At 35.8% G+C, this 17498-nt stretch overlaps 1 protein-coding gene across 2 annotated transcripts in view; it reads right to left on the bottom strand.

The window, feature by feature from the left end:
* The window catches only part of AEBP2 (AE binding protein 2), a 61502-nt gene that overhangs the window by 8977 nt on the left and 35027 nt on the right, over positions 1 to 17498 (bottom strand). For both annotated transcript variants that reach the window (XM_010855924.1, XM_010855925.1), the window contains exons 4-5: positions 5888 to 6074; positions 3076 to 3200 (exon numbers count right to left, since the gene is read on the bottom strand). In XM_010855924.1, coding sequence (XP_010854226.1) covers positions 3076 to 3200; positions 5888 to 6074 — 312 coding nt within the window. The remainder of the gene's footprint in view (positions 1 to 3075; positions 3201 to 5887; positions 6075 to 17498) is intronic.

Below are 17498 nucleotides of genomic sequence, written 5' to 3'. Positions count from 1 at the left end.
CCCATGGCCAAAGGAGCCTGGCGGGCTACAGTTGATAGGGTTGCAAAAGAGTCAGACATGATTTAGCAACTAAATAACGACTCCCTCAACCTGCTCATCTCACAGACTGTTAACTGCAACCACTCTGGTCTTTTCTCACTTGAGATACTGAAAAGACTGACCCCTTCTCTCCCCCACACTGACCTACAATATGTTCTCAATACAGAAACTGAAGTGAGCACATTAAAACCTGCATGAGAGGCAAGAGACTGGTAAGTTCTCTAAGGCAGAGGGCAGAGACAGAGATGAACACACAAAGCTACACCAGTAAAGTTTAACTGTGGTGATGGTGGTGGTGGTTTCATTGGTAAGTAAAACTGTCAAAATTCAGAGAATTGTATACTTTTTTTTTTTTCCCCCTGGCCACACAGCTTGCAGGATCTTAGTTCCCAGATCAGGAACTAAACTCAGGCTCCAGCAGTGAAAGCACAAAGTCCTAACCACAGGACCATAAGAAATTCCCTTGTATACTTAAAATGGGTGAGGTGAGTTTATATTTACTACACCTCAACAGAACATTTATTTAAAAGATCACATCAGAGCATGGCTACTCAAACTTCTCCAACGGCTTCCCAACACATACAGAATAAAAAGCCAAGTGTCAGTGCAACCAGATTCTCCCATTACTTCTCTGACACTTCTACTCTCTCTGCCTCAGTCATTTCCTCCAGCTACACCAGCCTTCTCAGTGGTTTCAAACCTACCTGGCATATTCCAATTTAGGATTCTACCCCTGCCTCTGGCCATGATGCCCCTCCCCTAGTAACTGAATGGTCATATCCTCACTTTCAAGCTTTTAATTCATTTACCCTGTTTATCATGTATCCCCTATTAAAGTGTAAGCATATCCGGTTTCTTGTTTTTCATCCATTTTGTTCACTTCTGTATCATTAGTACCTGGCACGTGTAGCTGCTTAATATTTAAGTAAATGAACAAATTAGCCCTAATGCCACACTCCTCTTGAGTCTGGGACCACATCTTACTAACCTTTAAAAGAAATTATAATTAACTTAGAAGGTGGAAAGGGGGAACAAATTAGAAGTATGGGATTAACAGATACAAGCTACTATACATAAAATAGATTAGGAACTAGAATTTATTGTATAGTATGGTAAATAATCTGCCTGCAATGCAGGAAACCGGGGTTCGATCCCTGGGTCAGAAAGATCCCCTGGAAAAGGGAATGGCACCCCACTCCAGCATTCTTGCCTGGAGAATTCCATGGACAGAGAAGCCTGGTAGGCTACAGCCCATGGGATCACCAAAGAGTAAGGACATGACTGAGCAACTAACACTTTCACAGGTAATTATATTCAATATCTTATAATCTATAAAGGAATATAACCAGGAAAATAACATATATATATAACTGAATCACCTTGCTATATACCTGAAACACAATATTGTAAATCAACTGTATTTCTAGAAGAGAAAAAGATCACATGGATAAAATTTAAGTAACTTATTTTCTATCTCACATGCTTTTTATTCAGCAAAACCCTTAAAAGTCTACTTTTAAGTCTACTTTATCAAATCATCATGAAATATTTTTTATGATCAGTCAATCCTCAGGCTTTTTTTTTTTTTTTTAATTTTTTTTGATGTGAACTTTTCAAAGTCTTTATTTAATTGATTACAATATTGTTTCTACTTTATCTTTTTTGGCTCTCTGGCCCTAAGCCATGTGAGATCTTAGCTTCCCAACCAGAGGTCAAACCCACACCCCACTGCATTGGAAGGCCAAGTCTTAATTCACAGGACAGTCAGCAAAGTCCCAATCCTCAGTTTATTTCAATTTGTAAAATGATTAATATTTTCTATCTCCTATATGTTAATACATAAATGTAAACTTGGATAATAAATGTTAATTTCAACTTAAAACAAACAAACAAACAAACAATTATAGACCTACCAAATCATAAACCTATGTTATCAAATTCCAAAGAAGGACTTTAACCATCACTGCTGAGCAAGCTCCTAATATTGCTGAATCCCAACAAAATTTCCAGCACAGCCATTTTAACTTTGTCTTCAAAGCCTCTAATGTTCCTTCTGACCCTTTCTTATTTAATAAATGTATTTCCAACATTCTTTAAAAGCACATACGTATGGCAAACCTTTCCTTAAACCCAACTCACACCTATTATGTACTCCAAGCTCGGAAAAGATTTCCTTTCCTTGTGTCTAATCTTCTACCTTCTTGTCTTTAAGTTTGGGAATCAAAATCAGGGACTGTGAACTGAAGCAGTCATAGAAGAAAAAGTGAAAGTACAAGAAAACCTCATTAGTAGAGGAGTTGGGAAAAATAAAAGATTCAAACCAGTAGAAATATCCATACTGCTCTTTTATATTTAAATTCTCATGCATTTTTATTAGAATATATAAAACATAAATTCTATTTCAACTGCCAAAATTAAAGAAACTCTAGGGATTCAAATCACTGAGTCTGGTCTAAAGTTTATCTCTACTAGCTCACCTACATCAAAATACAGCAATATAAAGATGACTGGATAATAAAATGGCAAGGTGAATGAGAAGAAAATAACTCTCTATTAACTTCTAGTTAACCAAAAACAAACTAGTTATTTTTTTTTAATTTGATATTTTGCTTTTTCCAACAGTTATCCAACAAATATACACACAATTCTACATGCTTCAGATACATCCACAGGAAAAAAAAGAAAGATAAAAATTCCTTCTTTCATGAAGCTTTCATTTGATAACCATTATCTTATTTTCTGTTTAACACTAGCTTTAGATGTGCATTTTAGGGGAGACAGACAGCATACAGAAACATAGACAGGGATGTACCTTAAAGGAAGTCTAACGCTCTAACGTTACATATAAGGAAACCAGAGGTCAGAAAACACACCTCGTTTACTTAAAGTCAGAGACTAATCTTCAAATGCTTAGTAACCCAAATACTATCCCAATTTCCTAAATAGCTCAAATTAAAGGCTAAAAAACTTCATGTGATCTTTTAAACATAGAACTGTGGGAAATATTTGAAAAATAAAATAAAATCAGATACTTACAGTACTATGAAAAACAACACTGTGTCCCTTTCCTAAACTTTCTATATGAGCTGAGAGGTTAAAGCATATGGCTCGATGTCTTATCGCATCCAGTGTTTGTGCATCGAAGAAATCATGCGGCCGTGCTAAAAGTCAATACAAAAGCAGTAAAGAATATTTAGGAAAATGTCTCAGAACAGCCATAATTAGTGATCCATTTTTCACAAAAATACATACTAAGTAGAAAAGACTGAAACAATTCACTATCTATCTATCTAGTGTTTAAATATCAAGATTTTCTTTGCTTTCAAAACAGAACCAAGCTGACAAGGTTAAGGGTGTAAGAAGCAGAACTCTAAGAAGGAAGTGTGGTTTAATTCTGCTCCTTGGTATGTGAGATTTTAACCTTCAACCTCATGACTGTACACGTTAGCTATTCTCTTTTTCATCCAGTTTTGCATTTTACTCCAGGACCCCTCCTGAGCACCAGTCCTGCGTTTTCAACAATATGACAAACGTCTTCATCTGTGCACTACAACAAGATCTCATTCACCTTGGCCAAACATATGATATACATTTCATGAACAGTTTACATTAATATGTAATAAAAATTTCCTTCAGATTTGACAAAGTAGTAATATTAAAATTTAAAAATTTTGACATTTTCCTGATTATGAGTAACTCTTCTAATGATAATCTAAGAAAATTATAAATACATTTAAATGCCAATGAGTCCTCCAAAATTCTTTCAAACATCCAATCCCATCAGTTATCACCTATGTGATTTTGCACAAACTGTCTGATCTTTCTTAGTCTGTTTCCTAATCTGAGAAATGGAAATGCAACAGCTATAGATGATGAGTAAAATAAACGCACAGGAAAAATGCCTTAAGCCATAATGCAATTATACTGATACGCTTAAGTCATTTTTTAAAAAAATGGACAAACCTAGAGTAAGCAATCTTTCAGTATAATCACAACAAAGTTATACACTAAAGATTTGATAGGATCATTTTTTAAATTTCTATTTTCAACCCATTAATAACTATAAATTGTATTGTTTCTATTCCTAATAACACTGTTCAAAGTAAGGAAAGTGCATTTATTATTTTACAATTGTGGAGCTTTCTAATACATGTAAAATATCTCAATATCATCTGTAATTAAAAATTAAATTTTACTGACAATAAAAGAAACAGCCTAATTTCCTGGTACAGCATATTCTAAATTACATATATGCTAATTTACCACACTATTCTGACTTAACACACGGGTAGACTAAAATTGTCTCTACTACTCACGTACACCTACACATCTACCAGTTGGTATACTCAGTAAAGCAGTCTGAATAGCTCTTTTCTCGTTGGATTTTTGCTCAAAAGGAAATAAACAGAACAACAGCTAGTAATAAACTAACAGAACCCACAAGATTAACAAAGCAATGACAATGGGAAATCAGTTTTTAAAAACTCACATTTATTTATGAGAGGAAAAAAGTCATGATTTTACCTAATGCTAAGAAACAAATCCCCTTCCTACTTCATCTGCTGCTACTGGGTGAAAAAATGCGTACTTTCTCCATACTCTCCAAATATGCTTTCTCTTGAGAAGAATAAGCTTATTAATAATGACTCACCCCTCTAAATCACTCAAATCTATCACTCCTCAACTCAAGATTAAATAAACACAGAGGTCATCACTTGAATTAAATTCAGAATAATAAAAAGAGCGCTCAAATTTCAGATTCTATGCATCAGACCTTAACCTTTTTATGTCCACTACTAAAGGATCAAGAATCCTAAACTAGAACAATAGTCTCCAAAGCAGGTGTGTGTCATGATCCACTATCATGAGGAAGAAAATAATACTTCTTTCTTTTCCCCATTTCTATGTTTTTCAGTATTCCTTCTTGTCAGTGTACACTAGCAGTGTTATCTCTATACACTGTAAGTACACCAAGTTAAGACTGAATGGCCAACCATTTTTCTTAGTAAATTATATAATCAAAAACTTTTTGTTTGAAGACCACAAAAATAAAGACTATTTCCCTGTGGTTCAAAAGTACACAATCACCTAATTATGTTCTGTCCTAAACATGGAGGCTACATCTAATACTCTTGTAATTAAGCACATAAACACTATACATATGCATCACAATAGACTGTTAAGCACTGAGACAGACTACACTGAGTTTCCCTATTCACACACACCACTTTGGAACAGACAGGTTACTTTATTTTTACCTGATTTTTAAATCTTTAACAAGTTCAAATTTTCTCAAATATTGTTACAAACAGGAACTTTGTCATAATTTAAATTATTCAGAATTACTGCTGCTGCTAAGTCGCTTCAGTCGTGTCCAACTCTGTGCGACCCCATAGAGGGCAGCCCACTAGGCTGCTCTGTCCCTGGGATTCTCCAGGCAAGAACACTAGAGTGGGCTGCCATTTCCTTCTCCAATGCATGAAAGTGAAAAGTGAAAGTGAAGTCACTCAGTCGTGCCCAACTCTTAGCGACCCCATGGACTGCAGCCCACCAGGCTCCTCCGTCCATGGGATTTTCCAGGCAAGAGCACTGGGGTGGGTGCCATGGCCTTCTCCATTCAGAATTACAACAGTCCTCAAGTCCACATATACTGCTCCCTTAGCTACTAAAGATAAAACATACATCTGAATTCTCACAGGGACAGCCCAAGATCCTATCTGTTCATTACTATTAACAAAAACAGATAAGCAGAGTTGAAGAATGGTAGAAACTGAATTTGCATGAGAGTCTAAGATAAAAACTAAACCATCTGACACACACTGCCTTTCAGTGTGTACTGAATACTTACGTAATGAGCGTCGTCTTTTGTTCTTTAATTTCCTCCTTTTGTTCATTCCAGCTTTAGAAGGAGATTCTTCTTTGGCCTTTGGCTGGCTAGAGACTTTTGAGGAGTTCTGCTGACTGAAGTGTGTGGGTACATGGCGAGCTAGCCCTCCCTGAGAAGCAAAGCTGGCATTGCAGCCACCGACAACACACTGAATAAAAAAATAATAATAATAGTCAGGGAAGCAGTACATGATGCAAGCAAAATAGAAACAAGTAGATATTTTGTATTTTCAGAAGTAAATCAGTAACACTACTGAAGTAATTCCAGAAAGGATCTATGATCCATGGACAGAGAAACCTGGTGGGCTAGTCCATGGGGCAAACATGACTTAGCAACTAAATCTCACCACCACCAGTCTTCTGTACTTGCAAAACTGAGAAAACAAGGTCTACTTAACTGCCCAAGTCTCCTGGCAAATGCTATTCCAACAATGGATGCAGAGTGTTTGCAAATCACTAAAATTACAATTTTAGTAAGATTTCTAGTTAGATCTTAAAAAATAATATTTTCAGGTCTTCTAAGAAATGAATGTTACTAACTAACACATTTTCTAGAACTGATCCTCAAACAGTGAAATCCACACTGGACTGCTGGGGGGTTTCCATCAGTGATTTACTCAAGTTGTTTCGTTTCTGACTTGACAACCAAACAACAAGCAGGCAAATTTGCCTTGTAGGTCACTAAATGTATCCAACACATTATTCCCAGATGGTTCAACTTAGGTTTCTCTAGATTAATACCACAAAAGACTCCCCATGTTTCCACAATACTGCCCTCTAGTGTGTGTATTCTTTCAGTTGAGATACCGCTACCATTTCAAACTTCTAAAAGCACAATACAGTGAGAGAGAAAGAGAGAGAGAATGTGTGTGTGCATGTGCGCGCACGCAGAAGCGACCGAGTCTTTGCAACCCCATGGACTGTAGCCCTCCAGGCTTCTCGGTCAATGGGATTTTCCAGGCAAGAAAACTGGAGTAGGTTGCCATTTCCTCCTCCAGGGGATCTTTCAGACCAACAGCCCTCTATTAGTAAAATTAGTAAAAATCATAACTTTATTCACAAAATCTCTTTAAATCTGACCACGTGAAAAGAGTTCACCCTCCTGTGAGGAACATCCTCACATTTTCAGATCATAATTAGAGAATTTATCCCAGCCCATCTTTTCCATGCATTTTCAAGGCAAGAATATACTTTTATGAATATATACATTACCAGAAGCGTCCTACAAATCATAGCTATCTCTAAATATACTGGCTTACAGATTCTGATAAAAATCAGTGCTGGCTGAAACACTTCACAGCAAAATCCTTGCATAGTACCATTAAGAATTATTCTACTCATTTCACTATATATAGAGACATGTTAAGCACTCCAACGGTACTCAGTATTGCTGACAAAAACCTTTGACCATTCTGAAGTGCACACTAGGTTAAGAGAAGGCAATGGCAACCCATCCAATACTCTCGCCTGGAAAATCCCATGGACGGAGGAGCCTGGTGGGCTGAAGTCCATGGGGTCGCCAAGAGTCGGACACGACTGAGTGACTGCGACTTCACTTTCATTCATTGGAGAAGGAAATGGCAACCCACTCCAGTGTTCTTGCCTTGAGAATCCCAGGGATGGGGGAGCCTGGTGGGCTACCGTCTACGGGGTCACACAGAGTCGGACACGACTGAAGTGACTTAGCAGCAGCAGCAGGTTGAGAGAAGAATGACTCAAGATTTTAGTTCAAATACTTATCTATTCCATATTCGGTACTATTAACGTTAGATGCTAGAAGTGTGAGGATGGATAAGAGATATACTTTTTGTGGTGAAAGTGCTTATATGTGATCAGCAAGACATATATATATATAAAGCGGCAACTTCAAAGGACTGTCATCAAGGGTAAGGCACAAAGAGTTATGGAACCTTGAAAAGAAACAATCAGACATATTCAGGGCTTCACAATTCATTTAATTCTTACAACTCTTATCAGTAGTGTGGTCCTCGGATTGCCTACATCACAGAAGGCTCAGCTATAGATTCTGACCTTGAGAAAGAAGCTGGGCATCTGACGGTTGCTGAATTCTTAGAACCTAAAATCTTAACTACACGTATTTTGAGCACCAAAAAAGAATAATGCTTTTTAAAGTTTCCATCTTCTGCAGATTACCACACTGCCAGAAAACACCACCATCTACTACAGGACCCACTAGTCAGATGCTGCTACTTACCACTATAAATACATGCTACTAGAAGAAACTGAATTTTTATTTTTATTTGATTTTATTAATTTTTTGAGGTGAATTTCATATAACATACCATTTTAAAGTATATAATTCAGTGGTATTTAGTGTATCTACAACCTACAAACAAATACAAGGTTTATAAGGACAGCTCCACATCCTTGTCCAGACTTGTCATTTTTCGTTTATTTTATTAAAACCATCCTAGTGAATAGGAAGTGGAATCTCACTGTGGTTTTCACTTGCATTTCCTTAATAATCATTTAAATTTAAAACCTGATAATTCCTTCTAAATACCGAAAAAAATGGAAAACATGAGTGTGTGAATCTACTTCTGCAACTGCAAATTTTATGATATCTAAATATAGATGAAGATAGGGAGGGAGGGGCAAATTAGGAGGAGACTGGGATTAACATACACACACTACTATGCATAAAACAGATTAACAACAAAGACCTACTGTTTATATTCAATGTCTTGTGATAACCTATAATGGAAAAGAATCTGAAAAAGAATATACGTATGTATGTATAACTGAATCTGTTTGTATACCTATACCTAACGTAACAGTGCAAATTAACAATACTTCAATTAAAAAATGGCTAAAAAATAAAATAAATGAGATAGATGCAAGTGTTCAGAGACTGAATTAAGAGTGCTAAAGGAGAATCACCCTGAAGAGTTAGCTGTGCACTGTTCAATACATGCCAGTCATTAGACACATAGAGCTACTGAGTCCTTAAAATGCGGCTAGTTCAAGTTTTTTTAAAAGTGTTCAGTATAAACTCCACACCAAATGTGGAAGATTTAGTACCAGAAAATGCAAAAGATCTTATTAACTATGTATATTGACAAGATGCTGAAATGATCAAATAGGTTAAGTCTAAGATGTTATTTAAATTATTTTCATTTCCACTTGTTTCAAGTATTTTAACACAGCATTGAAAATTTTTAAATATTAAATAACACATTCAGTTCACAAGTCATTTCTGTTAAAGTGTACAGTACTGCCATGGACTAAGACATGCACTACTTATTTTTCTTGCTTTTCCATTTTAAAAGACATCACCCCTGTATTTCCTAACACCTATTCTAAAAACATACTTTATTATTTATTTGGCTGTGTTGAGTCTTAGTTGCGGCATACGGTATCCAGTTCCCTGACCAGGGAGAGAACCCAGGCCCCCTGCCTTAGGAGCTCAGAGTCTCAGCAACTGGCCCAACAGTGAAGTCCCAAAACAACATACTTTGGGTCAATTACTTATTTTGTGCCCCATGTGACAGATACTTCAAGGAATGCAATAAATAAAACAGTTTTCCCCTTAGATTCTTGTTTAAGTACTGGTTATTCAAACAAATTTATGGACAAATTCCACATTCCAAATTTTAGAATTGCTACCTGACTACAGTTAAGGCAGCAATGACAATAACTGTTCAGACCCAAGTCCCCAGGGTTTAAATTTCTAGGGATTTTGTCATACAAATCCACCCAGGATTATCCTTAATTACAAGGATTCGAATAAGATAACAGATTCATTTTGTCCTGGGTTCCTTCAAAACTGCAAAACATAAGCCCTGGCAGTACCTAGAACTAAGAGAGTAAATATCTCAAGTTTATTTTAATCATTAATGATTCAATGCTCAGGAAATAAAATCAATAATGAGAATTCTAATGGAAAATTACTTTATCTTTGGTTTTGATTATTCATCAATCAAGAATCAAAAAATAAACAAAGAATCAAAAACAAATCCTAAAAAACATAAAGTAAATGAGAATTTAGAATGACAGAAAAGAGCACTTTTAATGAAAACAAATACAATTAGAATCACACACCTTTCACTAAAACACAAATTCATTTACCCTAACAGAAAAATTTTAAATGTCACTAATCAATATTCCACTAATTTAGTGTTTATCACAGAGAACAAGGTGAAAGACAAACCTGCTGCCTCAAATGGCCTTAGTGCATTCACTCCTCTTAACACAAGCATTTCACGGTGTTGAGTGATTTTACTGTTCAAACAGTCAATGTTTCATCCAAACATACAGCAATGACCACTGAACATAAACTACCACACACGGTGCTGATTAAAAAAAAAAAAAAGAAAGCAAACCCATTTGAACAATCAGGGGAAAAACTGGTGGTTGGATAAGTGTTTCAAATATTCTATCTTCCGAATCCACGGAAACATTTGTTAGCTGCTACTGTGGGCCAAGTAGCTGTTATAAAGTTTGAAACATGGAATGACAGTTTTTTCAAACAGATTTGTTCAACTGAAGCAGCACCAAGACTGTCATTCATAGTCATATTCCCATAAGTGCTATAGAAATCTACAAGAGGCTACTGAAACACAGAGCAGAAAACGGAAGACACAGGAGTATTTATTAGCAAGTAATCTAAAAGAAAACAAAAATTCCAGGTACAAATGTTGGTTTCTTAGTTTTGACAAATGCACCACAGTACGTGAGATGATAATATCAGGGAAACCAATGAGGTGAAGGTATGTGAGTACTCTTTGTACTATCTTTGCACATTTTCTGTAACTTTAAAAATTTTCTGAAACAAAATTTTCTGAAACAAAGTTTTTAACATTCCCTAGCAGAAAGCACAGCCTATACAAAAACCACAAGGAGAGAAAAAGGAGATCCATTTGAGATGTACAAGTAGTTCAGTATTTGGCTGGAACACAAATCCTATGAAGATATATAGTAAAGGAATGAATGAGAAGAGAGAAGCAGATAAGTATCAGATATGATATTATACATCATGCTAAGAAATATGGATGTTTTCATTTACAGAGACGGAGGAGTTACCAAGGATTTCAAATAGCAATAACTAAGTGATTCTTAGAAGATAAACTGGTAGATGAATAACAAAAGAGCAGAATGAGAAGTAGTAAAGGTACTCAGAATACACCAAGAGGCAAGCAAATTGATAGGATTTGGGAATGCATGTGGGGGCTGTATACGAGAAGTTGAGAAGAATCAGGAATAATGCAGGACTCTTAAAGTCAGGGTAACTGGATTGAAGATACTACTATTCACTGAGTCTAAAATAGAACCATGGTTGAAATGGAAAACCAAGCTTCTGTACATATTAAGTTTGAAATGCTCCATAAGACATCCAAGCTGAATATTCTATTCTGGAATCCAAGAGGGAAAATTAGGGCTAGATGTAAACATCTGGGAGTAAGCAGAATATACAGAGTATTTAAAACCAAAGAACTTGATAAGATAAAAACACTTAGGGTGAGAGTTTTTGATAGCAGTCTCCAACATTCAGAAGTGAGGCAGAACAGCAAAGCAGACTCCAGAAGGAACAGCCACTGAGTTTCGGTGGGGATGAACAGGCAAGTGTGGTACCAAGGAGGCCCAGAGAGGAAAGAGTAAGTTAATAAAAACCAAGACCCCATACGCAACATGCACAGAGTAAACAGAGCATACATCTTTCTTCCCTGTGCTTTTCCCCCTCCTTTCAAAGAGCTTTGAGTTGGTATCCTCATTTACTAGAGAAATGTTTAACTAACCACGTTCACCCAGTATTGTAACAAGTGGTACTTCTCTTAAGGGTCCCCTCGTAAGAGAAAAACTTTGTAAACAGAAGTTCTTGGATTTCCCTGGTGGTACAGTGGATAACAATCTGCCTGCCAATGCAGGGGACATGGATTCAATCCCTGGTCCAAGAACATTCCATATACTGTAAAGCAACTAAGCCTATGAACCATAACTACTGAGCCTGCTCGCCTGGAGCCTGTGCTCTGCCTGCAACAAGAGAAGTCACCATAATGAGAAACCCACACAATGCAACTAGAGTGGCCCCCGCTCGCCCCAACTAGAGAAAGCCCACATGCAGCACATAGATCCATAGCAGCCACATGAAGAATTCTTAAGCACGGGTGCACATCCAAATCACCAGGAAGATTTTTTAAAATAAAGGAGCGACCCGCAGCACATCAAAAAGATTCTAATTTAATTGGGCATGGGTGCAACTCAGGCACCAGAATTTGAATACCCAGTGGCACCGCTCGTATAGTCAAGAAAGAATGACCTCAAGACTGTTCTTAGATTTCCAGATAACCAGATCCCTACCATTCCCCACCAGTGACCAATTAGCTTCATGGGTGGGTGGGTAGATAGGTGTGTGTGTGTTAAGGAATCATGTTTTTTCAGTATCATCATGTTCATTACACTTATTTTCCTTATTTATACTCAAATTGTTATCATCTTTGGTCAGTGGAAACCTAAAATCTGGCTGCCAAGGCTAGGGAAAATGAGTGCTTCAAACACAGAGACACAAAAAGGCAAAGGAGAATTAAAGACAGAACAGGGTGCTTAAGTCTTGAATTATTACAGAGAATGTTGAAAAGGAAAATATTCTCACCCCCACAAAATATACATACATATATAATTTAATATATATATAAAATATGTGTGAGGTGATGGATGTGTTAATTAACTACATGGATGGAATCCTTTCACAATTGTAATGCATATCCAATCATCACAATGTGCACTTTAAATATCTTAGAATTTCATTTGTCAATTATATCTCAATAAAACTAGAGAGAAAAAGCAAAAAAATTTTTAAATTATCAGTATCAACTGCCATTATCAAACACGTTACACAGGAACTGAAGAAGGAACTTTTTCATCACCCGTCACCGTGAATGATCTAATACTGGCATCACTGTGTCTTGTATGCACAAGACACGCACAGTTAACGAGGGTATTTAATAGTTTAATTCTGGTCTGATGAAATTTCTTTTTTCTTTATCACAATTTAGGCTACGTTCTTGACTCCAAAACATTTAAAAGGACTGGCTATTTTGTATATCAGGTCTGAAATAAAGTCTTAAGTTTTTCAAGCAATACTCTATCACAATGAGAAGTCATTCAGATATGTCACTATTATGAAAGAACACAATCATATTGTGCTGTGGGAGACTAGCTGCTGAGGAAAAGTTATAATAAATACTATAATAAATACACTGACAGACATTTTAACCTCTGAGCCACCAGGGAAGCCCAATAAATACATTAGCCCATGACAACAAAGTGACTACAAGTACTGTGTTCAAAGTACACAGAAATACTAGAGTAGAAGAGAAATGTGTAGGAAGAAAAAGGAAACTATGGAGACTATCTGAAAAGTACAACTATGTAATTTCTTCCACACTATACAAATTTGTCCAGACAAGTAACTGTCACGCTGGCAAAATGGAAATCAAAATGATCACCAAACATGCTGTGTATGACTAATTTTTATTTTCTTCAGTTAAATAAAATATTAATAAGCATGGTGAGCTGAGGTTAATTAGCCATGATAAAGTTTAATACCAAATGACCAAGGAGAATGAAAATCATTAAAAATAAAGACCAGAGAATAGCACAAAGAATTTCAAAATCCTAGTCCTATTAACACATGTAATGTTTTTCAAACTTTAATAATAAAAGGTTTCACTACATTTAACGAAATGGCAGCAGCAACTCCCCTCACACAAACTCTAAAGGCACATACAAAGCAGGGGTATATATACAAGACAAAGTGAATGTGGCGGGAAAGGGGGTTGCTTATTAAGGAATAATCTTTGCATTTTCATTATATAAGACAAACATTATTAAAAGAAAAAAACCTGTATCTGCATTTCAGGAGTATGATTTTATAAAACTAAAATCTGATAATGAGCTACCAAGATTATTTTCATATGACATTAACTTTTTTATTATCAAGCGCAAAACAAGTAAGTATAGGAAATATAAAATTCAGTTTAAACCTAAATGACACATCCGTGACTTTCATTGATTTCCCATATCAACTCAATTACGTCTTTCTGGACTTTTCGTTTCCAACCTTTGCCATTACCAAAACTCCAACAGACTTTCATCATCTCAATCTTTAATCTTCAGACAGTTGCCCCAGAAGCCACATGAGCAAAAACTGATAAAATTCAATATATAAAAATCTGTATTAGATTAGGATCAAAATGATAGCCATGTATTATAAGCTTAAGAATAACATAATACATGAGTCCATTCTGTAGCTACATGATAGAACAATGGGTAGAAAGCTCTGAAAATAAGAGTATCAACTAATAAATTCAGATGGGAATAAAGTTAGAAAAATACTCATTTTGTAACCACCCTCATAGTAATAAATGATTCAGGCAAGAAACATCAATGGATACTAAAACTAGTTCTAATGGGGAACAATGTTATTTATATAGATTCAAAGTGTCCTCCACAAACTGATTATTAATTGTAAAGGTACAAACGAAAAGTTTGTGGTAAGAGAACCTGGAAATTCCACCTTAACCGAGTGATGCTAGGTAACCTCACCCATGATGGAACAAACTCTCAAGAATTCCCTGAAGTGGTAATAGTGAGAATTTTTATTTTCTCCAAAGACATAAACTGAATTTGATCACATCAAATAACTCCCAAATAGGAAATATACTACAAAATAAAACATTTATACTTCTCAAAAATATTACTGCCATAAAACATAGAGAAAAGCTGAGGAAAGTAAGTTTTAAAGAGTCATGACAACTAAATATAATGCATGATGCTCAACTGAATTCTAAACAAAGAGAAAAAAATGACTATGAGGGACATTATTGGGACAGTTAGTGAAATCTGAATAGCTAATAGCATCAATGTTAAATTTCTGGACTTTGGTAACTGTACTAAGGTTATGTAAATGAGTATTCCTAGGAAATACACAATTTAGGGCTACTGCTTCTCTTAAATGGCTCCTCAAAAACAGTGTAGTATGTGAAATGTGTTTGCAAGAAGCAAGGGAGGAAAGAAGAGAGAGATGGGAGGGAGGAAGACAGACGGAGAGATGGATAGAGAGAAAGCAAATGTGGCAAAAGAGTACCGGTGAATCTGGCTAAAGGATATATGGGAGTTCTTTACACATACATGTGAGAGAGAGAAATATATGGGAGTTTTCCCATCTTTTTTGCAAGCTGAAATTATAAGTTTAAAAAATTTGCACTTTAGAAAAAGGTCAAAATGGGGAAAATATTTAACTCCTATCACAGGAGGGAAATATTTTTCCTACTCTATAAAAAAGAATAATGAGTAAGCTCAATAAATTTTCCATCCTAAAAATACAAAAATAATTAACATAGGGGGAAAAACAATGTGAATATACAGAAAAGTATTTATACTGTATTTACATCATATGTACCTGCATGGTATCTAAGTAGAAAGGTATTACCATACACTGGCAGACGGGCAAAATAAAAGGGAATAAATAATAAGCCTCAAGAAGGCTGTTGGGAAACAGGCACTACTATATTCTAACACTGCTGGAGAGAATATAAATTGGTACGTTTTCTGCAGAGGGAATTTAACTGTATCTTTCAAAAGCAAGCTTAGACATGTACTATTTGACTTAGCAAAAGAGCTTCTAGGAATTTATATTAGTTCACAAAAGTAGTATACAAAAATGAGCTCATAGGTTATATTGTGAAAAACTGGACCAAAAAAACCCATTAAGGAATGATTAAATAAAATATAGGGAAACTATTACACAGAAATATTGCATAACCTGAAATGATGTCCAATACAAAACTAAAAAGGGAGGCTAGGGAATTCCCTGGGGACAGTCCAGTGGTTAGAGAACACCATGGTTCCACTGCCTAGGTTATGGGCTCAACCTCTGGTGAAGGAACTAAGATTCCCCCAAGCATTGTAATCAATGTGCAAATTGATTACATTTATTTCTTTACTTTGTACATATATGCTAAGAAGTCAAATACAACAGATGTTAGATTATATTTACACTATTTAAACTTTTCAAAATCAAATTCCTTAAAATGAAGCAAGCATGACTTTTTTAACACACTTATTTCCATCTGACAGAGTGCAGGAGAAGAGCAAGAGACAACTAGCAATTAAGAAAAAGCTTTGTTGGCTGTGTATGGCCAGTCTGTTGTAGCCAGCAACGCTACACTAGCCCTTTCTTTTCCTATCTTCCATCCCTTCTCTCCCTTCAGGCTTCATTCTAAAGAATTAACCAGAATTGAAAGAGACACGTGTACCCCAATGTTCATCGTAGCACTGTTTACAATAGCTAGGACATGGAAGCAACCTACATGTCTGTCGGGAAATGAATGGATAAGAAAGCTATAGTACACATACACAATGGAATATTATGCAGCTATTAAAAAGAATGTATTTGAATTAGTTCTAATGAGGTGGATGAAACTGGAGCCTATTATACAGAGTGAAGTAAGTCAGAAAGAAAAATACCAATACAGTATAATAACACACATATATGGAATTTAGAAAGATGGTAATGACGACCCTATGTGCAAGACAGCAAAAGAGCCACAGATGTAAAGAACAGACTTTTGGACTCTGTGGGAGAAGGCAAGGGTGGGATAATGTGAAAGAATAGCACTGAAACATGTATATTACCATATGTGAAACAGATCACCAGTCCAGGTTTGATGCATGAGATAGGGCACTCAGGGCTGGTGCTCTGGGACGACCCTGAGGGATACAATGGGGAGGGAGGTGGGAGGGGGTTCAGGATGGGGGACACATGTACACCCCTGGCTGAATTTATGTGATGGTATGGCAAAAACCACAATATTGTAAAGTAATCAGCCTCTAATTAAATAAATTAATTTACAAAAAAAATTAACAATTTAAAATGTTTTCAGTAAACACAGTATACATTTCTAAAAATCCTTCATCAAGATGATTCTATCAATTATCCCACACACAAATCACCAAACCAGAGCAGCCAACATCAAGGCTGCTTAAGATAGGAATAAAATTGAATTCCTTGGCAAATGCTTGAAGCATATGGTAAATATAAAAGACAAAATAAATAATGTAACTCCTTGTAATAACTGGATTCCAGACTAAAAGATAGTAAAATAATAAAAGTATGGAAAGACAACATTTTGCAACCAACTGCTTTTATACTTAGTTTCTAGACAGTCCAAGCTTACTAGTCAGAATTTTTTTAACGGTTTCAAATTGCCACCATAAAGTATCACTGAATATATAAAATTGCATGTTATTCTTTAAATAGTTCACTTACTCTTCTATGCCTGTCTTTTTTTCAAAATCATGTATTTCTTTAAGTAGCAGTGATACTCGCAGAAACCTATGAATACACTAACAACAACTTAATTATATACTTGTTAAGTATTGAGATAAGCAAATTATAAACTTCGACAGCATACTAAAAAGCAGAGACACTACTTTGCCAACAAAGATCCATCTAGTCAAAGTCATGTATGGATGTGAGAGTTGGACTATAAAGAAAGCTAGTGCCAAAGAACTGATGCTTTTGAACTGTGGTGTTGGAGAGACTCTTGAGA

The sequence above is a fragment of the Bison bison genome, unplaced genomic scaffold (genome assembly GCF_000754665.1).
Source record: "Bison bison bison isolate TAMUID 2011002044 unplaced genomic scaffold, Bison_UMD1.0 scf7180017864370, whole genome shotgun sequence".
Lineage (NCBI taxonomy): Eukaryota > Metazoa > Chordata > Mammalia > Artiodactyla > Bovidae > Bison > Bison bison.
Note: the sequence above shows the minus strand (reverse complement) of the source record. Positions and strands in the feature narration are given on the sequence as shown.